Genomic DNA, 13037 nt, shown 5'->3' on the forward strand with positions numbered 1-13037 from the left:
TAGACCGTCTGTGGTATGCATTTGATTTCAATTGGGTAATATAGATTGTTCAATGTGTTGGCGGTATTAATTAAATGAGACATGTAGAAGCGGTGATTGTAATCGGTAGACGTGTCAGCTGACATATATATACCCTATGACGGTGTTTCTGTAGACTTCTGGACTTTTATACAACTTATTATTTCATAGACTTGGAGAGGATTATCGATTTATCAATGCTTCGATCATTTTCATCGATCCGTGCCAGTAGATATAGATATGTAGAGAAAGAATTGACGAGTCGGCTATATATTTTACTTCACTGGGGGCAGAAGGCGACCGCATTTCCCAACGCATAAACGATACCATCTCCTACTCCCGGGTCAAGAACAATATATTAAACTCATGAAAAGCAAGCCTGAAGGTGTCTAGAACCAATGCGCGTTTCCTGTATAATGTACTCCATAGATACCTACACATGTTATGAAACCCGTCAGACCCAACACGAACACATGCACTTCGAAAGTCTTGGCTCAGCTGTTCCTGTTCGTTGGAGATTCTCCGCGGGTGGATCACATTTTCTGGACAGTTCTGTGGATACTGTTCGACCGAACATGAAGTTATCTACTCCGTACACACTGAAGATGATACCATTTGATCGTGACGATCGATGCATCACCGATTATCCAAGGGCGATCGGTCTATCTGTCGAGTGTGGCCGCCGGTGTGGGTTGGGAATCTTACCTATCTTTTCGATCGGGCCGATTGGTGATTGGGGCAAACCCTGCTCGTAGGTGGAATTGCCTCATTGTGCATTGTTCCTACATGTGGAGTACGAGGGATAAAAATTCTTCTTACCCCCTCTATTGAGTTTTCAGACAGGGCGCTGGATAACGGCGGAAACTTTCGATCCTCTGGCGGATAGATCACTTTTCACAACTGGTCGGACGACTTCCGTAGGATGATACTACCCAATATCCACGATATATAAGAAAAACTGCTCCATACTATAATCTAAATGAAATACGGAGTGCCAACCAGCCCCTAGACCGCACCAGCCCAACGACCCAAACAAATCACAATCCAAGAACGAGATGACCAGACAGAAACTCAGGTCCCATCTCCAAAGCTAACGGTCGGACTGAACAAATCATTGTGGAGGCGAAAAGCCCGATTCAGGCCCCAAGGAAGCTGATAGGTCAGGTAGTGCCGCCTTCGAGGGGTTGTTCGGCACCTAAGGTACTTAGGAGTGGTCCATTTCTATCGTCTTATAGGAGGCTCCGATGCGGGGGCTCAACAATGGAACAGGAAATCAACCTGAAACGTCAGCCACGGAGGGCCGATCGAAGTTTTTTTTTTTTCCCTTGGTGTCTGGTTGGTGGCGCCGACGGCGTGGTTTTTGTGGAGTGGAGCGTGGCGTTGGGGATGGATCGGATACCACCATGGCATTCCATTCATTTAATTGTTTGATTGTATGTGTTTTCGTCACATGCCGGTCATTTGATCTTTCATATTATAGGATAGAGGGTGGTGAGTTGGACATGGTTGATATTGATAATGCCTTTGTAAGTTTGTATGACCTAACGAGGGATAAGATAATGTGTGAAGAACCAGGTACGGGTACAGAGTTCCCCACTGTCTCACCGCAGTCAACCTTCGGTTCCGTTCCAGGCCTTTGCCATTGTTCCCCCTGGTTACAGCGCGGAGAGATCCGAACGGAACCAAGGCGAGCGAGAGGCTGGAAGACATCAGCTGAGGTCAAGTATAAACATGGACGCAATATGATGTACATACGTGTCTGTGTGTGAGTGTACCTTACAGACCGTTCCTTGATTACCAACCGCCGTCCGCCGTCCGCCGTCCCCGTCCCTTACAGCATCAGAATTCTATTTTGAACGTCTGTTCCTGGATTTACAGTCCGAGTGGCTCAGTCTTGCCCATGTCTCGAAACCTTCGCCACAATCCCGGGTCCCGTCGGGGAATTAATTACGATTACGGGCGGAGGGCTTGCGGCGGTACGGGAAGGTAACAACGTTCTCCTCTCATCCTGACGAGACGCCTTGTATGGGGTCGATGTGGATAGGAACTATCACTTCCGAGTACGATTTGGCCACCACATTGGGGCCAGAGCCCCAGGGCTAGATGGAGGCCTGACGTTGGACCTGACTCGACGGGTCCAGCTGGCGGTGGATGAGATCGACTCATTGGGGGCATTTTCCTGTACCGGATGGATACGTATTCGAGTGGAAATTATACTCTGGAGGATGGTTAGCGTTGTCCACAGTGCGTTGATCAGTCAGTGTACCTGGGACGGGTTGTAACATGGTTCTGGTTATGATGGATTGTAACATTGATAGATCTCATCTTTCTTTCATCTTATCAATTGTGTACTGTTTCTTCTTTATTAATATCATCATTATTATTCTTATTTTCTTTTTTCTTTCCCTTCGACGAAATATTTGCAATTCCTCGGACCAGCGTGGCAATGCATCCCTGATTGGCGGTGGATCCGCTGAGGATGCCGTCCCGCGGCGCCAATCGAGCCTGGATCAGCCAATCCCTTGCGCTATCCCGTCCGCCTGTGTTGACTACTACTGACTTAGCGATGTTCATCGGTCTATCAATCCAACAATAGCTGTGTAGAAAAGAGGAGTATGAAGCGGAGTAAAAGAGAGAGAAAGGAGAGAATAGTGAGTATAGAATCAATCAATAATAGGGATACTAGCTAGGCAATCTCAATACGAAAATCAATATAACTTTTATATAAATAAACTCGAGATATCTCTGTCCGGTATGGATCCTCTGCTAGCGGTTTCACATCGCTTGACTAGAGTCCATACAAGCATTGTCCTGCCTGCGCTGCCTGATGAATGGTCCATGAATGGTCCATCGGGGATCCATCACTCTCTTCTCTGCTGTCACTGTCCCCCTCTCCACACACACCTCCCTGCATCTCCTCCTTTTTTCCTATGATTTTTATTTTTATTTTTATTTTATTTTTTTATAGTTTTGGTTTTAAAAACTCCATTTGGGTTTTGGGCTTTTTCTCTCCTCGGTAAAGCCTGGAAAAAATAAAATCTTAATACCAGTAAATCAGAGTCCCCCTGACTCTATATAATCCCAACCCCCTCCCCGCGACTCATCCTCGGCGCTTCCTTTACCTTCCTTCTTCCTATCCACGCTGGTGCGTTTCAGTCCTTCTTGCAGGTTCGCTTTTTGCTGTTTGACTCCGTTACAGGCCAGTTCCTGTCAACTCTTTGCTTCATTCTTTTTCTTGGCTGTTCAAGTGATCTTGTCCTATTGTCCATTCCTTGCAATCTTCCATTGTTAAGCCTTTTTTTGTCACGCCTCGTGCCAGGGACAATAAAGAACGTTCCCCCTCCAGACAATCCGCGGTCACTCATTTCATTGAGACTGTCCTTTCAACAATAAAAGGTATTGTACACTCTTTCTTTGTGTGGATCTATATCGTCGGTCCGATGGGACCGTCCTATCATTCAGATCTCCCCGGCTATATATCCTCGGCTTCACCACTAGGGCAGCCATCTTTCCTTTCATCCTATATGCTAACTTCATACCTATCAGCTCTTGCTCAGCCATTACCACCGTCCTTGTTCTCTGATCCGTCTGGTACGATCAGAACTTGACATCTCATTCTCTTCAACTGTCAAACAGTATCTCATTTTTTTGCGAATCTCGCCAACTGCACCAATAAAAAAACAAACAAAAAATACAATCGGCAGAATGTTTTACAAGACTGGTCTTACCGCCGTTCTGCTCGGCGCTTCCGCCGCCAATGCTCACATGATCATGGCCAAGCCCGCTCCCTACGGCGCGGCCACCCTCAACAACTCGCCTTTGCTGGCCGATGGCAGTGACTTCCCCTGCAAGCAGCGCAGCGGTGTCTACGATGCCCCCGATGAGGAGACCACCGCCAAGATCGGCCAGTCCATGCCCCTGAGCTTCACCGGTACCGCTGTCCACGGCGGTGGTTCCTGCCAGGTCAGTCTGACCAAGGACCTCAAGCCCACCAAGGACTCCGAGTGGATGGTCATCAAGTCCATCGAGGGCGGCTGCCCCGCCAACGTGGATGGCAACCTCCCCGAGGGCGGCGCCGGCCCCGAAAGCTCGCTGTCCTACAAGATCCCTGAGGGTATCGAAGAGGGCAAGTACACTCTCGCCTGGACCTGGTTCAACCGCGTCGGCAACCGTGAGATGTACATGAACTGCGCCCCCATCACCGTCGAGGGCGGCAGCTCCTCCAAGCGCGATGTCCAGGAGAAGCGCGACGTCGAGAAGCGCTCTGCCAACTTCCCCGCCATGTTCGTCGCCAACGTCAACGGCTGCACCACCCAGGAGAGCGTCGACATCCGCTTCCCCAACCCCGGTGAATATGTCGACCGTGTCGGCAGCGCCAGCAACCTCGCGTCCGATGGCGACGACGCTTGCAGCGGCACTCCTTCCTTCGCCGGCGCTGGCACCAAGAAGGGCTCTTCCAGCTCTGGTGGTTCCAGCGGTGGCTCCTCCGACTCCGGCAGCGCTCCTGAGCCCACCAAGCCCAGCGGCGGTGCGACCGAGGCTCCCGCTCCTGGCGTCTTTGCTCCCACCGACTCTGCCACGAGCAGCCCTACCGCCCCCGCTGAGCCCGCCGAGCCCGCCGAGCCCACCGAGCCCGCTCAGCCCGAGCCTTCCGCCACGACCCCTCCCGCCAAGGGCTCCTCCGAGGGCAGCCTGACCGGCGCCTGCGACGAGGAGGGTCTCTGGAACTGCGTCGACGGCTCCTCCTTCCAGCGCTGCGCCTCCGGTCAGTGGTCGGAAGTGCAGCCCATGGCCGCCGGCACCCAGTGCGAGGCCGGGCAGACTCAGAACCTGTCCGTGACGGCCCTCAAGCCCCGGATGCTCTCCGCGATGCGTCACGCCCGACGTGCTCATGGAGGCCACCACGCCTAAGCGTCCACCTCTTATCTCTCTTCCCTCCTCTCTCTCCCGCCGGTCGGGAGAACGAGGGGGAGAGAGGAGTCAACTTGGCCTTTTTGACGACGTCTTGAGTTCTTCGTTCCCTGTCGCGGGGCATCGGGCCGGCTTTGTGAGGGACTTTTCTTGAATTTCATTCTCTTCTGTATGTACATTTTTATCTAGCCGTGTGATCTTTGGGGATGGAATAGGAAGAGAATAGATCTGGAGTGAACATCATCAATACGGAGTCTGTAGTTAGTAGATGTGTAGTTGTCTGTAGGTTAATAGGATGTAAGTTCGGTTTCGGGATTTGGAACTGCATTCTTTTCACTGGCACTAGTAATATTTGCACGTATATGGATCTACCGTCAGGACTAGCCATGTCTGTCTAAACAGTCCGTCCATGTTGATAAACAACGAAGTATGGACGTTGACTGAGTTCCGAGTAAGGCGGTACCAGACGGCAGTATTATATTACATAATACACGCCAAGACACAATGGGCCTCCCTCGGTAGCCTAAGCTCAAAGTAGTAATCAGGGTTTAGGGCATTCCTGGAACCCACCAAACCAACACTAGGCGAAAAATTTCGCACCCGCACCTGGTGAGCTTCGATCTTCAATCCCTGAATAACGACGACATCGACCACCCTCACACCCGTCGACACGACAAAAATGGCGTCTCGTCCTACCGTCTCCATCGCCACGGCTGAGGGTAAGCCCAGCGGGGCTACCGCTACCCTGCCGGCTGTTTTCAATGCGCCTATCCGCCCGGATATTGTCCAGTACGTTGGGGGAATTGTGATGGATATGAGGAATATGAGGAATTGAAGGGGAGGTGAGGCTAATGGGTTTTACAGGCAGGTGCACACCGGCATGGCCAAGAACAAGAGACAGCCCTATGCTGTGAGCGAGAAGGCTGGTGAACAGACCTCTGCTGAGTCTTGGGGTACCGGTATGTTGAAAATTCTGGACTGGAAGGTTGGAATTGGAGGTTGATTTTGATGTTTTCAGGTCGCGCTGTCGCTCGTATCCCCCGTGTCTCCGGTGGTGGTACTCACCGTGCCGGTCAGGCTGCCTTCGGTAACCAGTGCCGTTCCGGTCGCATGTTCGCTCCCACCAAGGTGTGGCGCAAGTGGCACCAGAAGATCAACGTGAACCAGAGGTATATCCATCTCAGAGAAGGAGAAAGTTAAGGTGATGGAAGATATTGACTGGAAAACAGACGCTTTGCTACCGCCTCCGCTCTGGCCGCTTCTTCCGTCCCCGCGCTCCTGTTCGCCCGCGGTCACCGCGTCGCCAACATCCCCGAGGTCCCCCTGGTCGTTGAGTCCAAGACCTTCGAGGGTGCCGCCCTCACCAAGACTAGGGCCGCCATCGCTCTCCTGCAGGCCCTTGGCGCCGGCGCCGAGCTGGTCAAGGTCAACAAGTCCAAGAAGACCCGCGCCGGTAAGGGTAAGCTGCGTAACCGCCGCCACCGCCAGCGCCGCGGCCCCCTGGTCGTCTACAACCCCGAGACCGACGGCAAGGAGCTCGTCCGCGCCTTCCGCAACATCCCCGGTGTTGAGACCTGCGACGTCTTCGCCCTGAACCTGCTCCAGCTCGCCCCCGGTGGCCACCTCGGCCGCTTCGTCGTCTGGTCCTCCTCCGCCTTCCAGGCCCTCGACCAGATCTACGGCACCACCACCACCCCGTCCGCCCTCAAGAAGGACTTCTACCTGCCCTCCAACCTGGTCGCCAACGCCGACATCAGCCGTCTGATCAACTCCTCCGAGGTGCAGTCCGTGCTCCGCGCCCCCAAGGGCGAGGCCCGCACCAAGCGCGTCGCCGTCCAGAAGAAGAACCCCCTCCGCAACAAGCAGGTCATGCTCCGCCTCAACCCCTACGCTGCTGCTTTCTCCAAGGAGAAGCTCGGCCAGAAGCCTTCCGGTGGCTCCCAGGGCGCTGCCTCCAAGGACTTCATCGCCACTCTGCACCAGAACTAGGGTTTCTTTCCATCGTGTTGGGTCGGTTAGTGACGAGATAGGGTTTATTTAAAAATGTTTAGCCGAAGCAAATGAATAATTTGCAAACAGCTGTAATGATACCATGTGATTTTATATCTGTAGCACTGTAGCAACAGTATTTCCGTAGTAGATTACTCCACTTTGCTTTGGTTATCACCAGGACCTTTACCAATCGTCCTGGCACATTGACAGGTAATCTTCGTCAAGGTAGATAATTAGATTATAAAAAGTAGAATTGAGAGACATGCAAACGGTCAGCGTTCAGCTGACTTGCGGTGATAACCACAGATTGTTTTTCGAACTCTTCATGTTTTCCAACCATTCATAATGAAGTTCTATAGCTTAGAATCATCAACATCAGCATCATCATCATATTGACCGTTTAAACCATCAGTCCCACAATCAACACCCAACCAATCCCGGAACAACCGCAACTAATCACCTACCTAGTTATAAGCTACCTAAGCCAATGTGTACACGAGTCTACAGTTAACACAGCAAGAACAATAAAATAAAAATAAAACACTAGAAATGTAATAATAATAAGGATGCATTATTTATTTAGTAACAGTAAAGTAAAAATAGGATAATAAACGGAGTCCGACTCTGGAAACCAACACGGCCGTTTCTCCGTCTTCACTCCGTCTCGGGGTACCATACATATCCACCTAGTGGGCATGATTAATGGTCATGGAATTAGGGTGTTTATTTGTTCCCCGCATACTGGGACTTACGGAGTCCATAGGTAGGATATGGTCGCAAATACGCGTGAATTGTCCGATTGGCGACTGTGTATGTCCAGATCTATTCGGGGGTAACCGAGTGCGAATATATCATACTATATCATGTAAAATGGAATAAATAAATAGATGTATGAAAGTATTAGAAAAAGGTACACTGCGCCCATCCGCGGAGTTAGCAGCAGCAGTAGTTGGTAGCGGTGACTAATGACTGACAGAGTCAATCGACCAAACCCCAAGGAATCAGGAAGATGATTAGTGGGGAAGAGTGAGGAGAGAAGAAGAGGGGGTATAAGACCGCTCGCTATACATACCCAAAACAGTTAAAGGGGAGGGGAGGGAGGGAGGGAGGGAGCCGGGGAGCGGAGAAAGTAAGGAAGAGGAAGTAATATAATATAAGGTAGTACGTGCCTACTCCCCGAGGACGCCGAGAGTCCAACGTAAGTGGTGGTGAATTGGATTAATTTGGTTCTGTTTGAATGAGGATTGATTTGGGGACTATTAGCCGGGGGCGGCTGATCGGATCAAGGGATCGTCGGTTTATCTTGTGTTTTGGATTGTTGGTGTAGGGGTAGGGATGATGTGGTGGTAGTCTAGTAGGTGGTATTTAGGTTATATTAGAGAGATATTGGGTGGATGGGTGACTAGGGTAGATCTTGGGGACATGGTAGGTAGGTACTAGGTAGGTGGTAGTTACGTTGCAGTATATTTATATAGATTTAGGTGGTATGCGTGTAGTGCATGCATGTATATTGATGTTTGTTTACAGAGTACTCCGTACTATTGTCGTTCATGTCAATCGTGGATATTGGATAAATATAGGATAATGAGGGTAAATAAGATACGACCCATTACTGACACTTGGTACATACTACTTATTGCTACCACCCACGGAGTACTACAGCACTAGGTACTACCACCTAACGGCCAGGATCGCCAATAAGTAGGTAGATCCTACCTCCCACTCACCGGCTCTTAACACGGCATCGGTTCCGTCGCGGATGTATCGTTGTCTTGGCTGGGCGGCTGTTTTAGATTGCTCGAGAGACTGCAAGCCACTGGTGTAAACCATTGGGAGATTGCTATAAGTATAATATATGCATTATACGCAGTAGTCCATCCTCAATCGCCATCGCATATATTACTTCCCATGCAGTGAGAACAGTATCTATATAGTGTTCAAACACATGCCACAGACCTACATCAGTAAATAGAAACTCCCGTGTCTCGGATTAATTAACCACCAACCTAGTTTACCGCTAAAGGATCCCAGTACCGCGCCTAGGGTAAATGCATCCAGTCGGGGCAATCTGCCAGGGGCGGTGTTGGTTGGCGTTGCATTGAATCTAGATCTTAACCTGGTTAGTGTCTACATTCTGATGTAGTGTATATGGATGATATATGTATACTTAGGTCTTAGGCAAGTGTCCATCTTGTACATGCCGAACCGACCCTCGGTTAATACGCCCCGGTGTATATACTCCGGTTGATCATGACTATGCGATAGTCTACTAGGATTGTATCAAGATAGTAGACGCGGATCAGGCCTATAACTGGATGTTGTTCCTGCCGGGCACTCACTCGCTCACTCTACCGTCCTATAGCAGATATACTATACCTAGCACAGCCATCCATCCAACTCCACCACACCCAGACACACAGACCAGTCGTATCCGCAGTAAGTCACAAAGCACACCTCAAACATCCGCTCCCGACTGCAAGCAGCTGTTAGAGTTTAGCGGACGAACGTCGGAATATTAATGGGATCCGCAACAACTCCCACTGCGGAGGGAACAGCATCCCGGCGGCCGGGCGGACGGGACAGGGTTCGGTCATCGCTTATGCAAGGCAAAGTCAAGAGCTGCTTGCTTTTGCCTTCCGACACGGATGCCGTTCAGCCTCTGCTGCATTTGGAAAATGTACGGTGGGGTATTGCGTCGTGGATGGGTGGGTGAATGGATGAATGTCCGAGATGTGGGATTATGTGTGTCTTGTATGGTAGGGATTGTAGAGGTTGTTTCTCCGCGTTGTTTCCTGGATGGATGGACTTGGTCTTTGCGTTGCTGTGCCTAGACTTGGGCTTTGCGTTGCTGTGCCTGGATGAGAGATTGTGTCCGGCGTGTGCATATTGACGGGGTCCATGTCGTTTTCGTACTTGAAGCTGGTTTAGGTTGGCATGGTAGTTAGGTATAGTTGAGGAGGTATTGAGAAGGTCTTTTGCTTGAGGTGTTCCGTTTGTCCAATGACTTTGAGCAATGTTAGATGCATTATGGCGTAGTCATATGCTTCTTATGATAGACTTGAGACATAACACCTAGGTAAGGTATCTGGTTAGCTGTCAGTGAAAGAAGGCAGTAATTGTAGTCAGTCAAACACTCACTAGACTGTAAACAACGGTTGACATGAACAGGCCCCACCTGCAATCTACACACACCAATGACATACTATTATAGATATCATGAATATCGTCAGAATTTTCTCACAAAGTGACTTTCTCAGAGATCTGTAAAGCGGCGGCGAGATCTGGTTCTATCTATGGATCGCGTTTAGCAATGAATGCATATGATTTGGCCTGTTTTTTAGGAACGCTATGAGAATCCTAACATAGCAATAGCACAGGTCAGCCTCACGATTCTTCTTCAACTACCTCATATCTGGCAGCACGCCCCGTACAACATAGTAGGAAACCACCAACTAGAAAAGTCTTTCCAAACATATCAAACATGAGCAATGCACTCTTATCCAGTTCTAAGAGATTATTTCTCCAACACCAGCCCTCACTCCTAGAACAACCAAAGCCCAACAAACTCTGCCCACCCCTAAATCGCAGATCTGCAGGTACCGCCGTTGATGGAATTTTCCAGCAGACTCACCAGTCACCACGACATGTGACGATACCCACCTACGTGCCTATCCAGTATCCACCCGTCCACTGGCAGGATCCAACACGTAGCTGAGTGCATAAGTACCTATCTGCCTAGATACTGTTCATCCTGCTCCTGCTCCCCACGGTGCTATATCCTCCTAGGCTCATGGACGAGCCATCGGCATTACACCGTTAGTCCCCGGCACTCCACCGCATCCAACGATAATCCATAGACGGTCAAGAGCCAAGTCCATAGCTGTGGCGATCAACTAGCACGGACAGTGGACACTCGGGATTGAGTGTAGTCGTTGGGAAGCCGTTTGAACATGTATAGCCTGCGCGTGCCGAGGATCTGCTTCAAGAGATATTTTGTTTGAGTAGTATAGAGTAGTGTATACTGTAGCTAGATGGATGCTACCAGTCCTATGCCATATACACCTGGTAACGGACATACAAACCGGACTAAGGCCAAGACTAGACCACCCCGACAGGTGAGATCGTCTCCTCTCCGCTCCACTTGGGGAGACAGGCTGACCCGGTCATATGAAAGTGGAGAGACGGACAATTGCAATTGCCAAAAGCCAATTTGCCACCTGCGTTACTGGGGGGATTTATAATTATTACGGTTACTAACTTACCTACCAAGTAAGCCGTCTGCCCTGTAGGTTGGGTAGTCTCGAGATGGTTAACCTAGCGAAATCCGTGGGTGGTATTATAGGTAGTGACTTAAGGGAGGTAGGGTTGACATTGTTAATTGCATATGGCGTTGTGGCGTAGTAGATTAATTTAACCAATTCCATTGTTAGAAACAATGTATCTGACCCCTTCTAAGCGAAGGTACTAATTTACTAACTCACTAAATAATCAACTAACTTCCCTGTTGCATAAAGTACCAACCAAAGTACTCCTCCGTACATACTCCGTTCCTGGCAACTGTCCAAGATGGCTAATGATGATATACGGAGTACTGCTGAACCAGACAGGAGACGAGACGATCACCGCCTGATCCCGAGGGTTGACTCGGCTGCGCTGCATCTGGGATCAATCCAGAAGTAATTTACCGTCTGTTTTTATTTTTTGGATTCTTAATTTCTTGGAATGGGAATCTTGGTTTTTTAGTCTAGATCTTTGGGTCGGGGATAGCCGAGGTTCACTCTTTTCCTTTACCTTCTCTTTTTCACATCTTGGGATTGACTGATTGGGTTTATTTATTATCTTGAAACGTGGATTGAATCATTTTGAAGAGATATGAATAACCTAATTTCTGATTTACCGGTAAATAGGGGTACTGATGATAGAGATGGTCAAGAAGTATAAGCTATGAGATTGATTGCACATGCCAGGTCAGTGCTCGATCACGGACTGCCGATGCCGCAGCTCATGTCAATCACTCTATTACCACCTAATTAGAGGATTTACAAGCCAGGTGTTCAGAAGATAGATTATAGATGTGGATAGTATTACGGATAGTAGAATTGACCTGTACATGGATTGAATAAAAAAGAGGTAGAATTAAAAAGTGAATAATGTAGAGAAAAGGGATAGACCCACTACATCCCACTACGACGGAGTTGATGCTCTCCGGAGCATTTTAAGCTTCGACAATGGGAGAAATTGTGTTTGCACGAGACCGTGTAAAGTGTAAAGTGTAAAGTGTAAATAGTGAAACAGAAGCTTTGCCTGATCTTCATGACCCTTATTTCCCACGGTTGATATGGTCATGGTTGTGTCTATATGGTTAGGGTTACAGATGAGAAGAGGCATATGAGACCGAGTTAGGGCTAGATCCACGGATAAGGTAGCTTCCGTCCAGCTCGTCTCCAAGCAAGTCCATGATCGACTGTATATTACCGAGTAAATAATATGATAAATAAATAAATTGAACACCAAAAAAAAATTAATCTTATTAACTTTAACTCATGTATAATCCTATATATTATCATACTACGTAGGAAGGTGGTAGATTATGATGTCTCACAACGGCCCTATCGGAGACGATCCAGACTTGCTCCAGCTCGCTCGTGCCAACCCGAACGGTCACGGTCTCTGTTGACGTTGGGCCGAACCGTTGCCGTATCGAATTCATTCCCTTTTATTTTCCGGTGGTGGTAACAGCTGTTGACTGGATCCAGATGTTATATTAGAATCAATATTATATATATAATAATAATAAATTATTTATACATCAATTTATGAATTATAACCTGGCTGGACATCATAATACCTACCGTCACAGTCCGTCAGCTCGCCAACGGATAATGCCTGCATAGCGCAATGCTAGATAGGGCTTTGCCGCTCTAGTATGGACCTAGCTGGGTGGTCGGCTCCACAGCTTGTCATCCATCTCAAACATCTTCCTTTGTCTACGGAATACTCCGTACCTGGTAGATAGATCAGTGGTAGGTCGGAGGTAGATAGTAGGGACCTAGGTACCGGTAGCCTAAGAACCAACTGCCGTGTCTACTACTCCGTATATCAGTTGATCATGAACG

General features: G+C 49.0%; 3 protein-coding genes across 3 annotated transcripts; 2 read left to right on the top strand and 1 right to left on the bottom strand.

The window, feature by feature from the left end:
* Nucleotides 1-1775: 1775 nt before the first annotated feature.
* On the bottom strand, nucleotides 1776-2261 carry BDW47DRAFT_98248 (uncharacterized protein). Its single transcript, XM_024820601.1, has one exon. The coding sequence runs from the start codon at nucleotides 2191-2193 to the stop codon at nucleotides 1972-1974; it is 222 nt and encodes a 73-aa protein (XP_024676319.1). The 5' UTR covers nucleotides 2194-2261; the 3' UTR covers nucleotides 1776-1971.
* Nucleotides 2262-3264: 1003 nt separating this feature from the next.
* Nucleotides 3265-5178, top strand: BDW47DRAFT_26809 (lytic polysaccharide monooxygenase AA11 family protein). Its single transcript, XM_024818611.1, has 2 exons — nucleotides 3265-3414; nucleotides 3565-5178. Exon 2 carries the CDS (start codon nucleotides 3724-3726, stop codon nucleotides 4927-4929), a length of 1206 nt encoding a protein of 401 aa, XP_024676320.1. The 5' UTR covers nucleotides 3265-3414; nucleotides 3565-3723; the 3' UTR covers nucleotides 4930-5178.
* A 392-nt stretch (nucleotides 5179-5570) lies between these two features.
* On the top strand, nucleotides 5571-7019 carry BDW47DRAFT_98251 (60S ribosomal protein uL4). The gene is made up of 4 exons (XM_024820602.1): nucleotides 5571-5718; nucleotides 5794-5888; nucleotides 5948-6098; nucleotides 6159-7019. Exons 1-4 carry the CDS (start codon nucleotides 5609-5611, stop codon nucleotides 6916-6918), a joined length of 1116 nt encoding a protein of 371 aa, XP_024676321.1. The 5' UTR covers nucleotides 5571-5608; the 3' UTR covers nucleotides 6919-7019.
* The last annotated feature ends 6018 nt before the right edge of the window (nucleotides 7020-13037 follow it).

Source organism: Aspergillus candidus (assembly GCF_002847045.1).
Source record: "Aspergillus candidus strain CBS 102.13 unplaced genomic scaffold BDW47scaffold_2, whole genome shotgun sequence".
NCBI classification, from domain to species: Eukaryota; Fungi; Ascomycota; class Eurotiomycetes; order Eurotiales; family Aspergillaceae; genus Aspergillus; species Aspergillus candidus.